Source organism: Drosophila serrata, unplaced genomic scaffold, assembly GCF_035046125.1.
Source record: "Drosophila serrata isolate PLE 108 unplaced genomic scaffold, ASM3504612v1 contig_276, whole genome shotgun sequence".
Taxonomy (NCBI): domain Eukaryota; kingdom Metazoa; phylum Arthropoda; class Insecta; order Diptera; family Drosophilidae; genus Drosophila; species Drosophila serrata.
In genome coordinates this window covers 10,514,968-10,529,005 of record NW_028257174.1, presented here as the reverse complement: position 1 = coordinate 10,529,005, position 14,038 = coordinate 10,514,968, and the positions used below count along the sequence as shown (strand labels likewise).

The 14,038-nt window shown below is 37.4% G+C and overlaps 1 protein-coding gene across 3 annotated transcripts in view; it reads left to right on the top strand.

The window, feature by feature from the left end:
- The window catches only part of spri (Src homology 2 domain-containing protein sprint), a 133,121-nt gene that overhangs the window by 84,781 nt on the left and 34,302 nt on the right, over nt 1-14,038 (top strand). Inside the window, exons 3-4 of one of the 3 annotated variants that reach the window (XM_020950129.2) lie at nt 9,811-10,581; nt 13,531-13,957. In XM_020950129.2, coding sequence (XP_020805788.2) covers nt 9,811-10,581; nt 13,531-13,957 — 1,198 coding nt within the window. Of the gene's footprint in view, nt 1-8,826; nt 10,582-13,530; nt 13,958-14,038 lie in introns of those variants that run through there. The other 2 variants (XM_020950131.2, XM_020950128.2) reach the window with 2 other exon arrangements.

The window sequence follows — 14,038 nt, the reverse complement described above, 5'->3', positions numbered from 1 at the left end:
TTATATAGGTGAATAACTCCATAGTTTCATTGAAATAGCTTGCTTTAAATTTGTTCCAAAACAAATCTCGCACATCTGTACATATGATTCCCAACTTGTTCAAACATCCCCGGAACGAAGTGACTGCTGCCGGCCACGTCTTAGTAATGTATTGTGTTATAAAAGTTGCAAGTCATTGTTTATTAGTGTTCAAAGTTAGTAACTGATCATACATACTTACATACTTGCTATAGATACTTTCTGATCATAGTTATTTACAGGTCATAGATACTCACTGTTCAGAGTTAATTAATGCTCATAGCTACTTACTATTCTGAGTTACTTACTGCTCATAGTTTTTTTTTCTTAAATTATCCGATCGTTCCTATGGGAGCTATATATATATATATATATATAGTCCACCGATCCGCCATGCTCCGACTTATATACTAGTAAAATTATATAGGTGAATAACTCCATAGTTTCATTGAAATAGCTTGCTTTAAATTTGTTCCAAAACAAATCTCGCACATCTGTACATATGATTCCCAACTTGTTCAAACATCCCCGGAACGAAGTGACTGCTGCCGGCCACGTCTTAGTAATGTATTGTGTTATAAAAGTTGCAAGTCATTGTTTATCAGTGTTCAAAGTTAGTAACTGATCATACATACTTACATACTTGCTATAGATACTTCCTGATCATAGTTATTTACTGGTCATAGATACTCACTGTTCAGAGTTAATTAATGCTCATAGCTACTTACTATTCAGAGTTACTTACTGCTCATAGTTTTTTTTTTTCTTAAATTATCCGATCGTTCCTATGGGAGCTATTTATATATGTATATAGTCCACCGATCCGCCATGCTCCGACTTATATACTATTAAAATTATATAGAGAAATAACTCCACAGTTTCATTCAAATAGCTTGCTTTAAATTTGTTCCAAAACAAATCTCGCACATCTGTACATATGATTCCCAACTTGTTCAAACATCCCCGGAACGAAGTGACTGCTGCCGGCCACGTCTTAGTAATGTGTTGTGTTATAAAAGTTGCAAGTCATTGTTTATCAGTGTTCAAAGTTAGTAACTGATCATACATACTTACATACTTGCTATAGATACTTTCTGATCATAGTTATTTACAGGTCATAGATACTCACTGTTCAGAGTTAATTAATGCTCATAGCTACTTACTATTCAGAGTTACTTACTGCTCATAGTTTTTTTTTTTCTTAAATTATCCGATCGTTCCTATGGGAGCTATTTATATATATATATAGTCCACCGATCCGCCATGCTCCGACTTATATACTATTAAAATTATATAGAGAAATAACTCCACAGTTTCATTCAAATAGCTTGCTTTAAATTTGTTCCAAAACAAATCTCGCACATCTGTACATATGATTCCCAACTTGTTCAAACATCCCCGGAACGAAGTGACTGCTGCCGGCCACGTCTTAGTAATGTGTTGTGTTATAAAAGTTGCAAGTCATTGTTTATCAGTGTTCAAAGTTAGTAACTGATCATACATACTTACATACTTGCTATAGATACTTTCTGATCATAGTTATTTACAGGTCATAGATACTCACTGTTCAGAGTTAATTAATGCTCATAGCTACTTACTATTCAGAGTTACTTACTGCTCATAGTTTTTTTTTTCTTAAATTATCCGATCGTTCCTATGGGAGCTATTTATATATATATATAGTCCACCGATCCGCCATGCTCCGACTTATATACTATTAAAATTATATAGAGAAATAACTCCACAGTTTCATTCAAATAGCTTGCTTTAAATTTGTTCCAAAACAAATCTCGCACATCTGTACATATGATTCCCAACTTGTTCAAACATCCCCGGAACGAAGTGACTGCTGCCGGCCACGTCTTAGTAATGTGTTGTGTTATAAAAGTTGCAAGTCATTGTTTATCAGTGTTCAAAGTTAGTAACTGATCATACATACTTACATACTTGCTATAGATACTTTCTGATCATAGTTATTTACAGGTCATAGATACTCACTGTTCAGAGTTAATTAATGCTCATAGCTACTTACTATTCAGAGTTACTTACTGCTCATAGTTTTTTTTTTCTTAAATTATCCGATCGTTCCTATGGGAGCTATATATATATATATATATATAGTCCACCGATCCGCCATGCTCCGACTTATATACTATTAAAATTATATAGACAAATAACTCCACAGTTTCATTCAAATAGCTTGCTTTAAATTTGTTCCAAAACAAATCTCGCACATCTGTACATATGATTCCCAACTTGTTCAAACATCCCCGGAACGAAGTGACTGCTGCCGGCCACATCTTAGAAATGTGATGTTACAAAAGTTGCAAGTCATTGTTTATTAGTGTTCAAAGTTAGTAACTGATCATACATACTTACATACTTGCTATAGATACTTCCTGATCATAGTTATTTACTGGTCATAGATACTCACTGTTCAGAGTTAATTAATGCTCATAGCTACTTACTATTCAGAGTTACTTACTGCTCATAGTTTTTTTTTTTCTTAAATTATCCGATCGTTCCTATGGGAGCTATTTATATATATATATAGTCCACCGATCCGCCATGCTCCGACTTATATACTATTAAAATTATATAGAGAAATAACTCCACAGTTTCATTCAAATAGCTTGCTTTAAATTTGTTCCAAAACAAATCTCGCACATCTGTACATATGATTCCCAACTTGTTCAAACATCCCCGGAACGAAGTGACTGCTGCCGGCCACGTCTTAGTAATGTGTTGTGTTATAAAAGTTGCAAGTCATTGTTTATCAGTGTTCAAAGTTAGTAACTGATCATACATACTTACATACTTGCTATAGATACTTCCTGATCATAGTTATTTACTGGTCATAGATACTCACTGTTCAGAGTTAATTAATGCTCATAGCTACTTACTATTCAGAGTTACTTACTGCTCATAGTTTTTTTTTCTTAAATTATCCGATCGTTCCTATGGGAGCTATATATATATATATATATATATATAGTCCACCGATCCGCCATGCTCCGACTTATATACTAGTAAAATTATATAGGTGAATAACTCCATAGTTTCATTGAAATAGCTTGCTTTAAATTTGTTCCAAAACAAATCTCGCACATCTGTACATATGATTCCCAACTTGTTCAAACATCCCCGGAACGAAGTGACTGCTGCCGGCCACGTCTTAGTAATGTATTGTGTTATAAAAGTTGCAAGTCATTGTTTATCAGTGTTCAAAGTTAGTAACTGATCATACATACTTACATACTTGCTATAGATACTTCCTGATCATAGTTATTTACTGGTCATAGATACTCACTGTTCAGAGTTAATTAATGCTCATAGCTACTTACTATTCAGAGTTACTTACTGCTCATAGTTTTTTTTTTTCTTAAATTATCCGATCGTTCCTATGGGAGCTATATATATATATATATATATATATATAGTCCACCGATCCGCCATGCTCCGACTTATATACTATTAAAATTATATAGAGAAATAACTCCACAGTTTCATTCAAATAGCTTGCTTTAAATTTGTTCCAAAACAAATCTCGCACATCTGTACATATGATTCCCAACTTGTTCAAACATCCCCGGAACGAAGTGACTGCTGCCGGCCACGTCTTAGTAATGTGTTGTGTTATAAAAGTTGCAAGTCATTGTTTATCAGTGTTCAAAGTTAGTAACTGATCATACATACTTACATACTTGCTATAGATACTTTCTGATCATAGTTATTTACAGGTCATAGATACTCACTGTTCAGAGTTAATTAATGCTCATAGCTACTTACTATTCAGAGTTACTTACTGCTCATAGTTTTTTTTTTCTTAAATTATCCGATCGTTCCTATGGGAGCTATTTATATATATATATAGTCCACCGATCCGCCATGCTCCGACTTATATACTATTAAAATTATATAGAGAAATAACTCCACAGTTTCATTCAAATAGCTTGCTTTAAATTTGTTCCAAAACAAATCTCGCACATCTGTACATATGATTCCCAACTTGTTCAAACATCCCCGGAACGAAGTGACTGCTGCCGGCCACGTCTTAGTAATGTGTTGTGTTATAAAAGTTGCAAGTCATTGTTTATCAGTGTTCAAAGTTAGTAACTGATCATACATACTTACATACTTGCTATAGATACTTCCTGATCATAGTTATTTACTGGTCATAGATACTCACTGTTCAGAGTTAATTAATGCTCATAGCTACTTACTATTCAGAGTTACTTACTGCTCATAGTTTTTTTTTCTTAAATTATCCGATCGTTCCTATGGGAGCTATATATATATATATATATATATATAGTCCACCGATCCGCCATGCTCCGACTTATATACTAGTAAAATTATATAGGTGAATAACTCCATAGTTTCATTGAAATAGCTTGCTTTAAATTTGTTCCAAAACAAATCTCGCACATCTGTACATATGATTCCCAACTTGTTCAAACATCCCCGGAACGAAGTGACTGCTGCCGGCCACATCTTAGAAATGTGATGTTACAAAAGTTGCAAGTCATTGTTTATCAGTGTTCAAAGTTAGTAACTGATCATACATACTTACATACTTGCTATAGATACTTCCTGATCATAGTTACTTAATGGTCATAGATACTCACTGTTCAGAGTTAATTAATGCTCATAGCTACTTACTGATCATAGCTACTCACTATTCAGAATTACTTACTGCTCATAGTTTTTTTTTCTTAAATTATCCGATTGTTAGCTTGCTTTAAATTTGTTCCAAATCAAATCTCGCATATCTGTGCATATGATTCTCAACTTGTTCTAGCATCCCCGGAACGAAGTGACTGCTGCCGGCCACGTCTTAGTAATGTGTTGTGTTACAAAAGTTGCAAGTCATTGTTTATCAGTGTTCAAAGTTAGTAACTGATCATACATACTTACATACTTGCTATAGATACTTCCTGATCATAGTTACTTACTGGTCATAGATACTCACTGTTCAGAGTTAATTAATGCTCATAGCTACTTACTGATCATAGCTACTCACTGTTCAGAATTACTTACTGCTCATAGTTTTTTTTCTTAAATTATCCGATCGTTCCTATGGGAGCTATATATATATATATATATATATAGTCCACCGATCCGCCATGCTCCGACTTATATACTATTAAAATTATATAGACAAATAACTCCACAGTTTCATTCAAATAGCTTGCTTTAAATTTGTTCCAAAACAAATCTCGCACATCTGTACATATGATTCCCAACTTGTTCAAACATCCCCGGAACGAAGTGACTGCTGCCGGCCACATCTTAGAAATGTGATGTTACAAAAGTTGCAAGTCATTGTTTATTAGTGTTCAAAGTTAGTAACTGATCATACATACTTACATACTTGCTATAGATACTTCCTGATCATAGTTACTTACTGGTCATAGATACTCACCGTTCAGAGTTAATTAATGCCCATAGCTACTTACTGATCATAGCTACTTACTATTCAGAATTACTTACTGTTCATAGTTTTTTTTTTTCTTAAATTATCCGATCGTTCCTATGGGAGCTATATATATATATATATATATAGTCCACCGATCCGCCATGCTCCGACTTATATACTAGTAAAATTATATAGGTGAATAACTCCATAGTTTCATTGAAATAGCTTGCTTTAAATTTGTTCCAAAACAAATCTCGCACATCTGTACATATGATTCCCAACTTGTTCAAACATCCCCGGAACGAAGTGACTGCTGCCGGCCACGTCTTAGTAATGTGTTGTGTTACAAAAGTTGCAAGTCATTGTTTATCAGTGTTCAAAGTTAGTAACTGATCATACTTACTTACTGGTCATAGAAAGTTACTGGTCAGAGTTGCTCATAGATACTTACTGTTGAAAGATACATACTAATCATAGTAACTTTAAACCATAGTATAGGTTTAAGTTGTGTTTTCATCCTCATAGAATATATTGATTTATATCATATAATATATTTTGAAGATTTAGAAACCCAGAACAGGGTCTTCTAAAGTCAAACAATCAAAGAGCTGAGAGCTCTGAGACCGGCACGCAGCAAACGCATTCATTGCAATGTGAAATCAATTACACTAAATCCGCACAAGGAGGGTGTAGAGAGATGGGCGATGTGGGGGTGCGTTAGTGCTGCCCGCCCCTTCACCTCTTGGAGAGGGAAAACCTTAGGAAACCCCCAATGCTTTGTGAAACACGTCGCGCACGTGCCGAGCGTACCGCCGATAATTTGTAGTAACAAGGCAGACAAAAAGCAACCACCAGAGCAGATCCCACCCTCCCGAAAAAAAACCAAAAACCACATCCCCCATATCCAAAGAGAAAAATTGAAAAATTACTAAACACAAAATGAGAAAAAAAAGAAACGTGGAACGTGTTTTAGGGACTGCCCACACACACACAGAGTCACATATGGATGAGAAATAAATATAAAAAATAATATTTTTGACTTTTGAACGAGAAAAATAAACGAAAGGGAGCTGGGGGGCCATGCTCCAAGTTTATTGCATTCCACTTATGGAATCCCCAGAAGCAATAGGTTGGGGAGCATTCTTTTTTTCACTGCTTTTTTTCGTTTTCGGTTTTCGTTGAGCAAGCGATAAGCACTCATTCATTATTCACTCCACTCACTCGCATATGAATCACATTCATGGGATGGTTTTAATTGCTTTCGGTACGAAAGATGCACTTACCGCAAGTAGAACAATGGGGAATTGGCTATAAAAAATTACACATTGCATATTTATGCTTGTTTCGGATACGGTGACACGAGCCGAAGTTGATGATTGGGATTAATATCGAAGATGAATATGAGTATGAATCATAGGATGCTGCAATAGATTACCTTAATCAATATATAAATATGTATGATGATAATGATGATGAATCAAATCTAGTAAATGCTAAAGGACAAAGACATAGTTATGTGTCACAAGCACAGATATTTTAAGGGAATATATGGTTGTATAGTATTCATGATATTCTATATCTTTGTGGTTTTAATTTCCCTTTTATTGACTTGCATTTACTTTATAACTCCCAAGATATTACTATAAATTGCTAGGATTAGAGGAAGGTTTGCTAGAGAAATCATTTATAGCTCTATAGTTACTCAATCATCATTCATTGTATATTTTTATATTGTTTGTTTTTATAATAATAATTCCATAAGAAGAACAAATCGAAAATGGCAAACACAGCGGCAAAATTTGATCCAAAAACACGCCATTGCACGAAGCACTGAAAATCACGTCAAGCTTCGCTGGCATCCAGCCCAAATGGATCCAAATAAATGCCCTGCCCTCCTGCCTTCATTTTAAAATGGATAGAAAACTAAACGCTGTAGTCGAATTAAAGATACCCAATAATATTATTTGGAATTTGGGATGACAAAATGGTTTAAATAGATGATTAATAAATGATTTTAAGAAATTCGAGATGAAAAGGTTTTAATAGTTGGAATAGCTATTCAATAATACCGAAAAACATTATTTTATAGCACTTAAACTTGAGTTTAGAATTGAAATGCGATCATTTCTATTTTATATTTGCATATTTCCCATGCAAGTCTTTAAATATGCTGACTTTATAGCTTATATTCTCAAGTACCGGGCATAAATATAAAAAACTGCTCAACTATTCCAACTTTGGTTGACAATTTGTTGACAATTGCGTTTCACACTTTGCATAATAATCAACAACACACAGAGTGAGGAAAACAGAGATACTGAAACCAAGACCACGAATATAAAGTTTGCATAGTTCATAAGGCAGTGTTGGAGCTTATGTTGGCAATCGAGGACTGAAGATTCTCCCAGTTGGAATCCAAAACCAATTGAAGGCGAGACAATTTATGGAAATGTATTTACAAGGGAACCTCTGTCAGCGAAATGAATCAGAATCGTATTCGGAATCATAAATGTATGGAATATCTTTCGTAGTGGCTTCAGGCCGCACAACAACAAGGCTCGTTTGTAATAGAATAGCTTCGAATATGTCGAACACGAAGCTGTCTCTCTATTTGATTGTAATGAATGTAATTGCATTTGTTGTCACCGCTTGCTCGTCAAGTGATTCAGGTAATTGCGAAATGCGGCAATATATATTTTATACTATATATATTTTCCCCCCTTGTTGTTTGTAGTTTGTAGCTGCATTCTGTCTGCATTTAAAATCGAAACAGAGCACGACTGAAACGGCGAAATCGTGAAAGTGTAGCCTACATAAATCTGTTTTCCGTGTTCCATATAGGTTTATGCACATGTGATGATGGTAATTGGTTAGTAAATCTGTTTGTAGGATGCACTTAAATATAAGAGTTTGTCCTATAAATGTATTATGAGTCGTGGCCCAAAAGTAGCAAAGGGAAAAGAAACAGAAAGTCCTATTAAGAAATATTGTTGATTAAAAATTTAATAAAAATGATCTATAAAGTCTTATTAAGAAATATCTTAGCTAAAAGTTACCCCTGAAAATTAAACAATTTTTTCTATTCTTTTACATAAATTTCATTGCCTTTGAAGTGGGTTTTTCATGATAAAAGAAATCTGCGACAAATCCCATAAAATAAAGCTAACAAAACTGGACAATATTTGATTAGTTGAATGACGAAAGATGCAGATATATTTACATATATACATTTACCAAACATAACCCGCGTCATACATAAATACATACTCCATTTGGATGAACAGAAAATAAATAAATTAAGTATTCACTCGACCACAACAACGCAAAACGAAACCCACTTTGGTTTTCAATCGTGCTTCGCTTTGCTCTGCTTTTGGATAATGTTTTTTTTTGCTCTGGATATATATAGTATATATCTTCGTGGTCGCTCATACATGTTCTTTTTATTATTATTATTGCTTCTGCTGGGGTTTCTTTCCATTTCTTTTGATGTCAAAACAAAGCCAACAGCAAATGTTTGTAATTGCTTATCGCCACAAACTGTTTACAAAAGCCAGCATGCTTCACATACAAATATGGGCCATTCATTCAGTCATTCTGGCCAGACCAGGGGTCACCTTTTGGCTTCTCGTTTAGTATTTGCCTCTATAAAAAGCATAATATTATATTTTTTTCAACAAAACGAAATTGATACTGCTTGCGAGAAGAGAGAGAGGACAGGCACTCAAACACACAAGATGGAATTATGGTTAAAAAGTTCATAAAAACCGCAGAGGGGGAAGTGCACATGTCAATCGTTTGAATAATGCTTTAAGCATAAATATAATTTTGTGTCTTATGTTTATGATTTTGCTTCGAAATTCCCCAGAATTTGGCTTTAGTTATTCATATTTTTAAAGATTTTTACTTACAAGAATATGGGGTATGTGGATTTTAAAAGATTTTTACTCATAAGAACAGATCCTTCAACTGTCTGTTGGTTTTTGGAAGCCAAGTCCCCTTTAGAATCATCTTCAGACGGTGTCAGACAGTGAGCAGGTGTTACCATTTTATGCGGATATCCACATCAAGTGCTTTGCAGTTATATAATACTCGGTAAACTTGATATTTCTTGGCATATATATTTATTGGTAATAACATTTTTAAGAGACACAACGTGTCCGGGTTGAAGGGAATCGGATATGGATATGAATACAGGAGGGCTGGGTATTAAATGTCGAAATCAATATAAAAGATTGTGGCACACAAATGTGTGTGTGTGTGTGGTGTGTACTCTTTATATATGGAGTTGCAAAATGTGTTGGTAGCATCAATTTTTCATTTCCTCAAGACACTCAAATATGGAATCCTAATGCTTAAGGACATTTTAACAGGATGTCGCATGAAACCAGTATATCACCGGCAGCAGGATCAGCAGTGGTCTCCCCCTCAGATGCCTCCTCCAAAGTAGAGGTCATTGTGTATACCACCAAATCGGATAAGACTCTAAAACAGAATATGAACGCCAAGGATGATACATTAAGGAAGCGCACATCCCTCATAATTGTGCCCCAGCAGGTGGATGATGTTCGGAGCACAAATGAAGAGGTGCAGGTGGAGTCTAAGAGCCGGGAGAATGGTAACAATCGGAACTCTGTGGCCAGCATGGATAGCTGTGTGTCCAACACCACCAGCCAAAGTAATCAGTCTAGCTCTGTGTCGTCCGCCTCCTCATCGTCTAGTAGCACCAGTGGCTCCGATGTGGATGCCCATGCTGCTTACCAGGATCTACAGAATGGCAACACAGGCCAGGAGCTCCACTCACCTGCATCATCACCATCACCCTCGCCAAGGTGCCACTCCTCCTCCAGCTCATCCTCCGCCTCGGAATCCACCTCCTGCTGCAGCTCTGCGGATTACTCATTGCGTGAGCAACTCAAAAACTTTGCCAATCGGAATTCGGAGCCGGAACAGCTAAGATCTTCTGGTGGAGAGCTGCCAGTTAATCGTCTGCTCAAGGGGATGAGTCTGCCAGTTGGATCAACAGATCCAACAGCCACACCAGTCAGCGGTGCTTTATGCGATGCCCTGTTGAGTCCCCAGGAAGTGCCGCTGGGACGGCGTTACGCCGAGGTGTCCCAATTCAAGGGTCATGCCAAGGCGAGGTGAGTTTGCCGGATTTAAATAGTAAATTATATATATATTGCTGAATTTTCTATACATCAACTTTACATCCTTTTAAGCCTAAAAAGAGCCATCCTTTTTGTAGAGAAAATCAAGTGACTTGCACTTCCTTCTTCTTAGTTATCAATAGGCCTTCTCCTACTCCTCTCTTGACAGCAACAAAAAGTGACCCAGTCTCTAAAGAAGCTCCTCCAGTTTATCTAACCACAAACACTTGGCAGTCGACTCCTCTTCTCCTGTGACTTCACCTCCTGTGAGGTCCTAGTAGTGACGCTCTCCCTGTCGTGGCTGCATTGTTTGCTAAACGATGTCAACTGGCTGCTCGAGTCGAGTCGAGTTGAGTTGAGTTGAGTTGAGTCACTTCAGGCATCCTGCCATTGAGCTGGAGGAATCCCCTGAGCCGTTCCCGACAGACCAATCCATTTCTCATCTCCCTGTAGCTGCACATGCATAATACACAACTTAATTAGTAATACTACTTTATGGCACTCCCGGCGAGGCAGCTGCAGCTTCCTTCTGCTCCTGCTCTGGCTCCTACTCCTCCACTAAGTTGGCCTTTTCAGCTTTGGTTTGAAGCGAGTAAAAATCTAATAATGGAGCATTCCACACACGCACTGCCATTGCCACATTACCATATCAAAAACGGTTGGGTTTGTGGCCCTCCTAGAGTCCCGAGGGCATAGACATGGGGTTAACTGCTTGGTCCTACTCCAGGTCCTGCTCCCACACCCCTCCCCCCAACTCAGAAGTGCAGTTGTGTGAACTTTGAACGCACTGAACTCCTTTTGCACACACACACATATTTGGTGTGTCGTCTGTCAAATGGAGAGGAGCAAGAAGGGAGGACGGAGCACTCTCTGGACTCCTCTGGCGGCTTCCATCGCATCCATTGACAACTATGTTGAACTTTTTGAAAGCTGTCACAACTAATTTGCATACGCCCTGCACTTCCATCTCTCACTCCTTCTACAAGTTTCGAATCCAATCCAATCCAACCGCATCCTGGTGGCAGTGAAGAGACCATACCACCCGCATCCCCATATATCCTGTGCCTTTGTTGTACATATGCTTCCTTTTTTTTTTGTTTTGCTTTCCACACTTTGATTTAGACCCGGCAGAGAGAGCCTTTCCCTCCAGTGTAAATATTCATGGGGCAGCAAGAGGAGCTGAAAAACTTTTGACAATTTTCGGGCCAACTGTGATTGTGCTGCTGCTACTCCGGGGAATGAGTGGTTTGAGGGCCAAACTTTTCAAATTTTCAGTAAGGCCCCCCAATAATTGAGTTAGCTGGAAGCGAAATCTTCAAATGTTTGCTCTTTTTTTGAGAAAGAGAAATGTGTGGGGTATAAGTGGTTTCTTGGTTGCTCTTCAAAGTATTTGTCTGTATAGGCAGCCAAAAGTTAATTTAATAGACTCACAGAAGACTAGGAATCCTTAAAATATTATGTTTAATATAAGTTCTAAGTAAAACTTTTATATACAAAAAAGTTCAAGTTATTTGTTTTGTTTATTATATTATCTTTGCCTCTGTATCATAACAAATTTCAAGGTCTTGGCCAAAGTATGGATAAACCAGCTATTACTCACGGTTGCTCCCTTCAATTCCCCAGACATGTACACTTAATTTCATGGCCCCAATTGACCTTCAATCAGCAGGATCCATACAGTAACCGCCGCGCCACAGGACACCGACCTAGACCAAGGCCCAGGCCCAGGCCCAGGCCCCTAGGTCCTGTGTAGTCATTGCCACTTAATCTTAATTGCCAAAAGTGGAGGCATTTCCATACGTTACATCAGTAGAGGCAGTGGTCATAGTCCTACGCCAACTCCTAGTCCTGCTCCTGCTCCAAGTCCTTTTCCTACTCCTATATCCATCCCACCCCAAAGCTGTCATTTTGCTATTTTGTTTATCGCTTCGCCTTTTGTTTGTACTATAAATCCTCATAAATTCAAGCGGGTTTCGGTTGCCTTCGGTGTCCTTGAGTTTTTATAGGCCGCCTAATTTCTGAAAAGTGTTTTATTATCCACCCAACCGTCCAGGGAGTCCTCCAGCAAAAGGTCCTTGCATGTGGTTGATGTCCGTGTTTGTTTCGTGTTAATTTGACATGATTATGTCAGAGTGTTTGACAACTTGTCATATGGCTGAGTCGAACATTTTTTCGCCTTCTTCTTGTTTATGAACACTTCTGTTTGTCCTTCAAGGAGTGGGATGATCCATCAGCGGGAAGAAGGAAGCAGGAAGTGCGCACATGCCGGCACTTCTTTTCTTATATTTTTTTTTGCTGCCACTTTATTTGCTGTTGTGTGGGGCTTTTCTCTTTTCTCCCCGTCTATTCTCTAGACATTCATTAATAACATTTGTGTCCTATCGTAGAAATATTGTTAAAATGGCGTAAAATTGCCCGCTTTGAGGCGTCATGATGATGTGCGAGTCCTTGCATCCTTCGCACTTCGACCTTCGTCTTGAATTTTAGCCACTTTGGCGACGAGTATGAAAAAAAAGGAAGAAAATGTGTCGCAAATTAACCTTTTGACAGGCAACTAAGGGTGCCCAAGGACTGGCAGCTGACAAATGGGTTCGGGATTCAGGATATGAGCTTAGACTTTAAGACTTAAGACTTAAGACTCTTACCGAGTGGAGAGATTGAACAGCACTTGATTGCATATAATTATAGACTGTTTTTGTATTAAAAGAATAGAATTTTCAAGTATATATTAATTATTTAATAGTTACTGAAATGTAGGAATATTTTATACTCTATGTACAATATATTTTAATATGTTTTTTTTTATTAATATTCCCCTTAACACTATAAAGAAATTAATTGTGAAATGAATACATTTATTTTAGTAAATTTTCTTATTCCAAACTTGCTTCCTTAAATACTTATCTTATTATTAATTATATTTCTTATTTTAATTCCCTGCAGAACCAGCGAACCACTACCATCTGTGGGCTCCACCACAGCCTCGTCCTTGGAGGCAGCCGCCACTGTGGATTCCGCAATCAGCAAGAACATCAATAACAACATTCATCACAATGGCGGACAATCACAGCCACAGAAATCTCAACAGCAGCAGCTGAGTGTCCTGGCCAAGGCCAATCTCAATAATAATAATAATAACAACAAGAATCCGAATAGCCCGAACGGATTAGTCAGCTCCATGACATCCGCTTCGAATGTGGTGAATCAAAACCAAAATCAGAATGGTGATAGCCGTCGGAGCAGCAGCATGGATCCGGATGCAGATGCAGATGATGTGGTGGATATGGCCCACAATGGAGGAGCCTTCGAAGACGATATGGAGGCTTTGTTGCCCAAGTGTTCGCGACGCTCAAGGGATGAGCTCAGTCAGGTGAGTTTTTCTGAAACGATTTTATTTTTACTAAACTTATTTAAAGGAAGAGTAAAGTCGGGGATAGTTAGCCAACCCAAA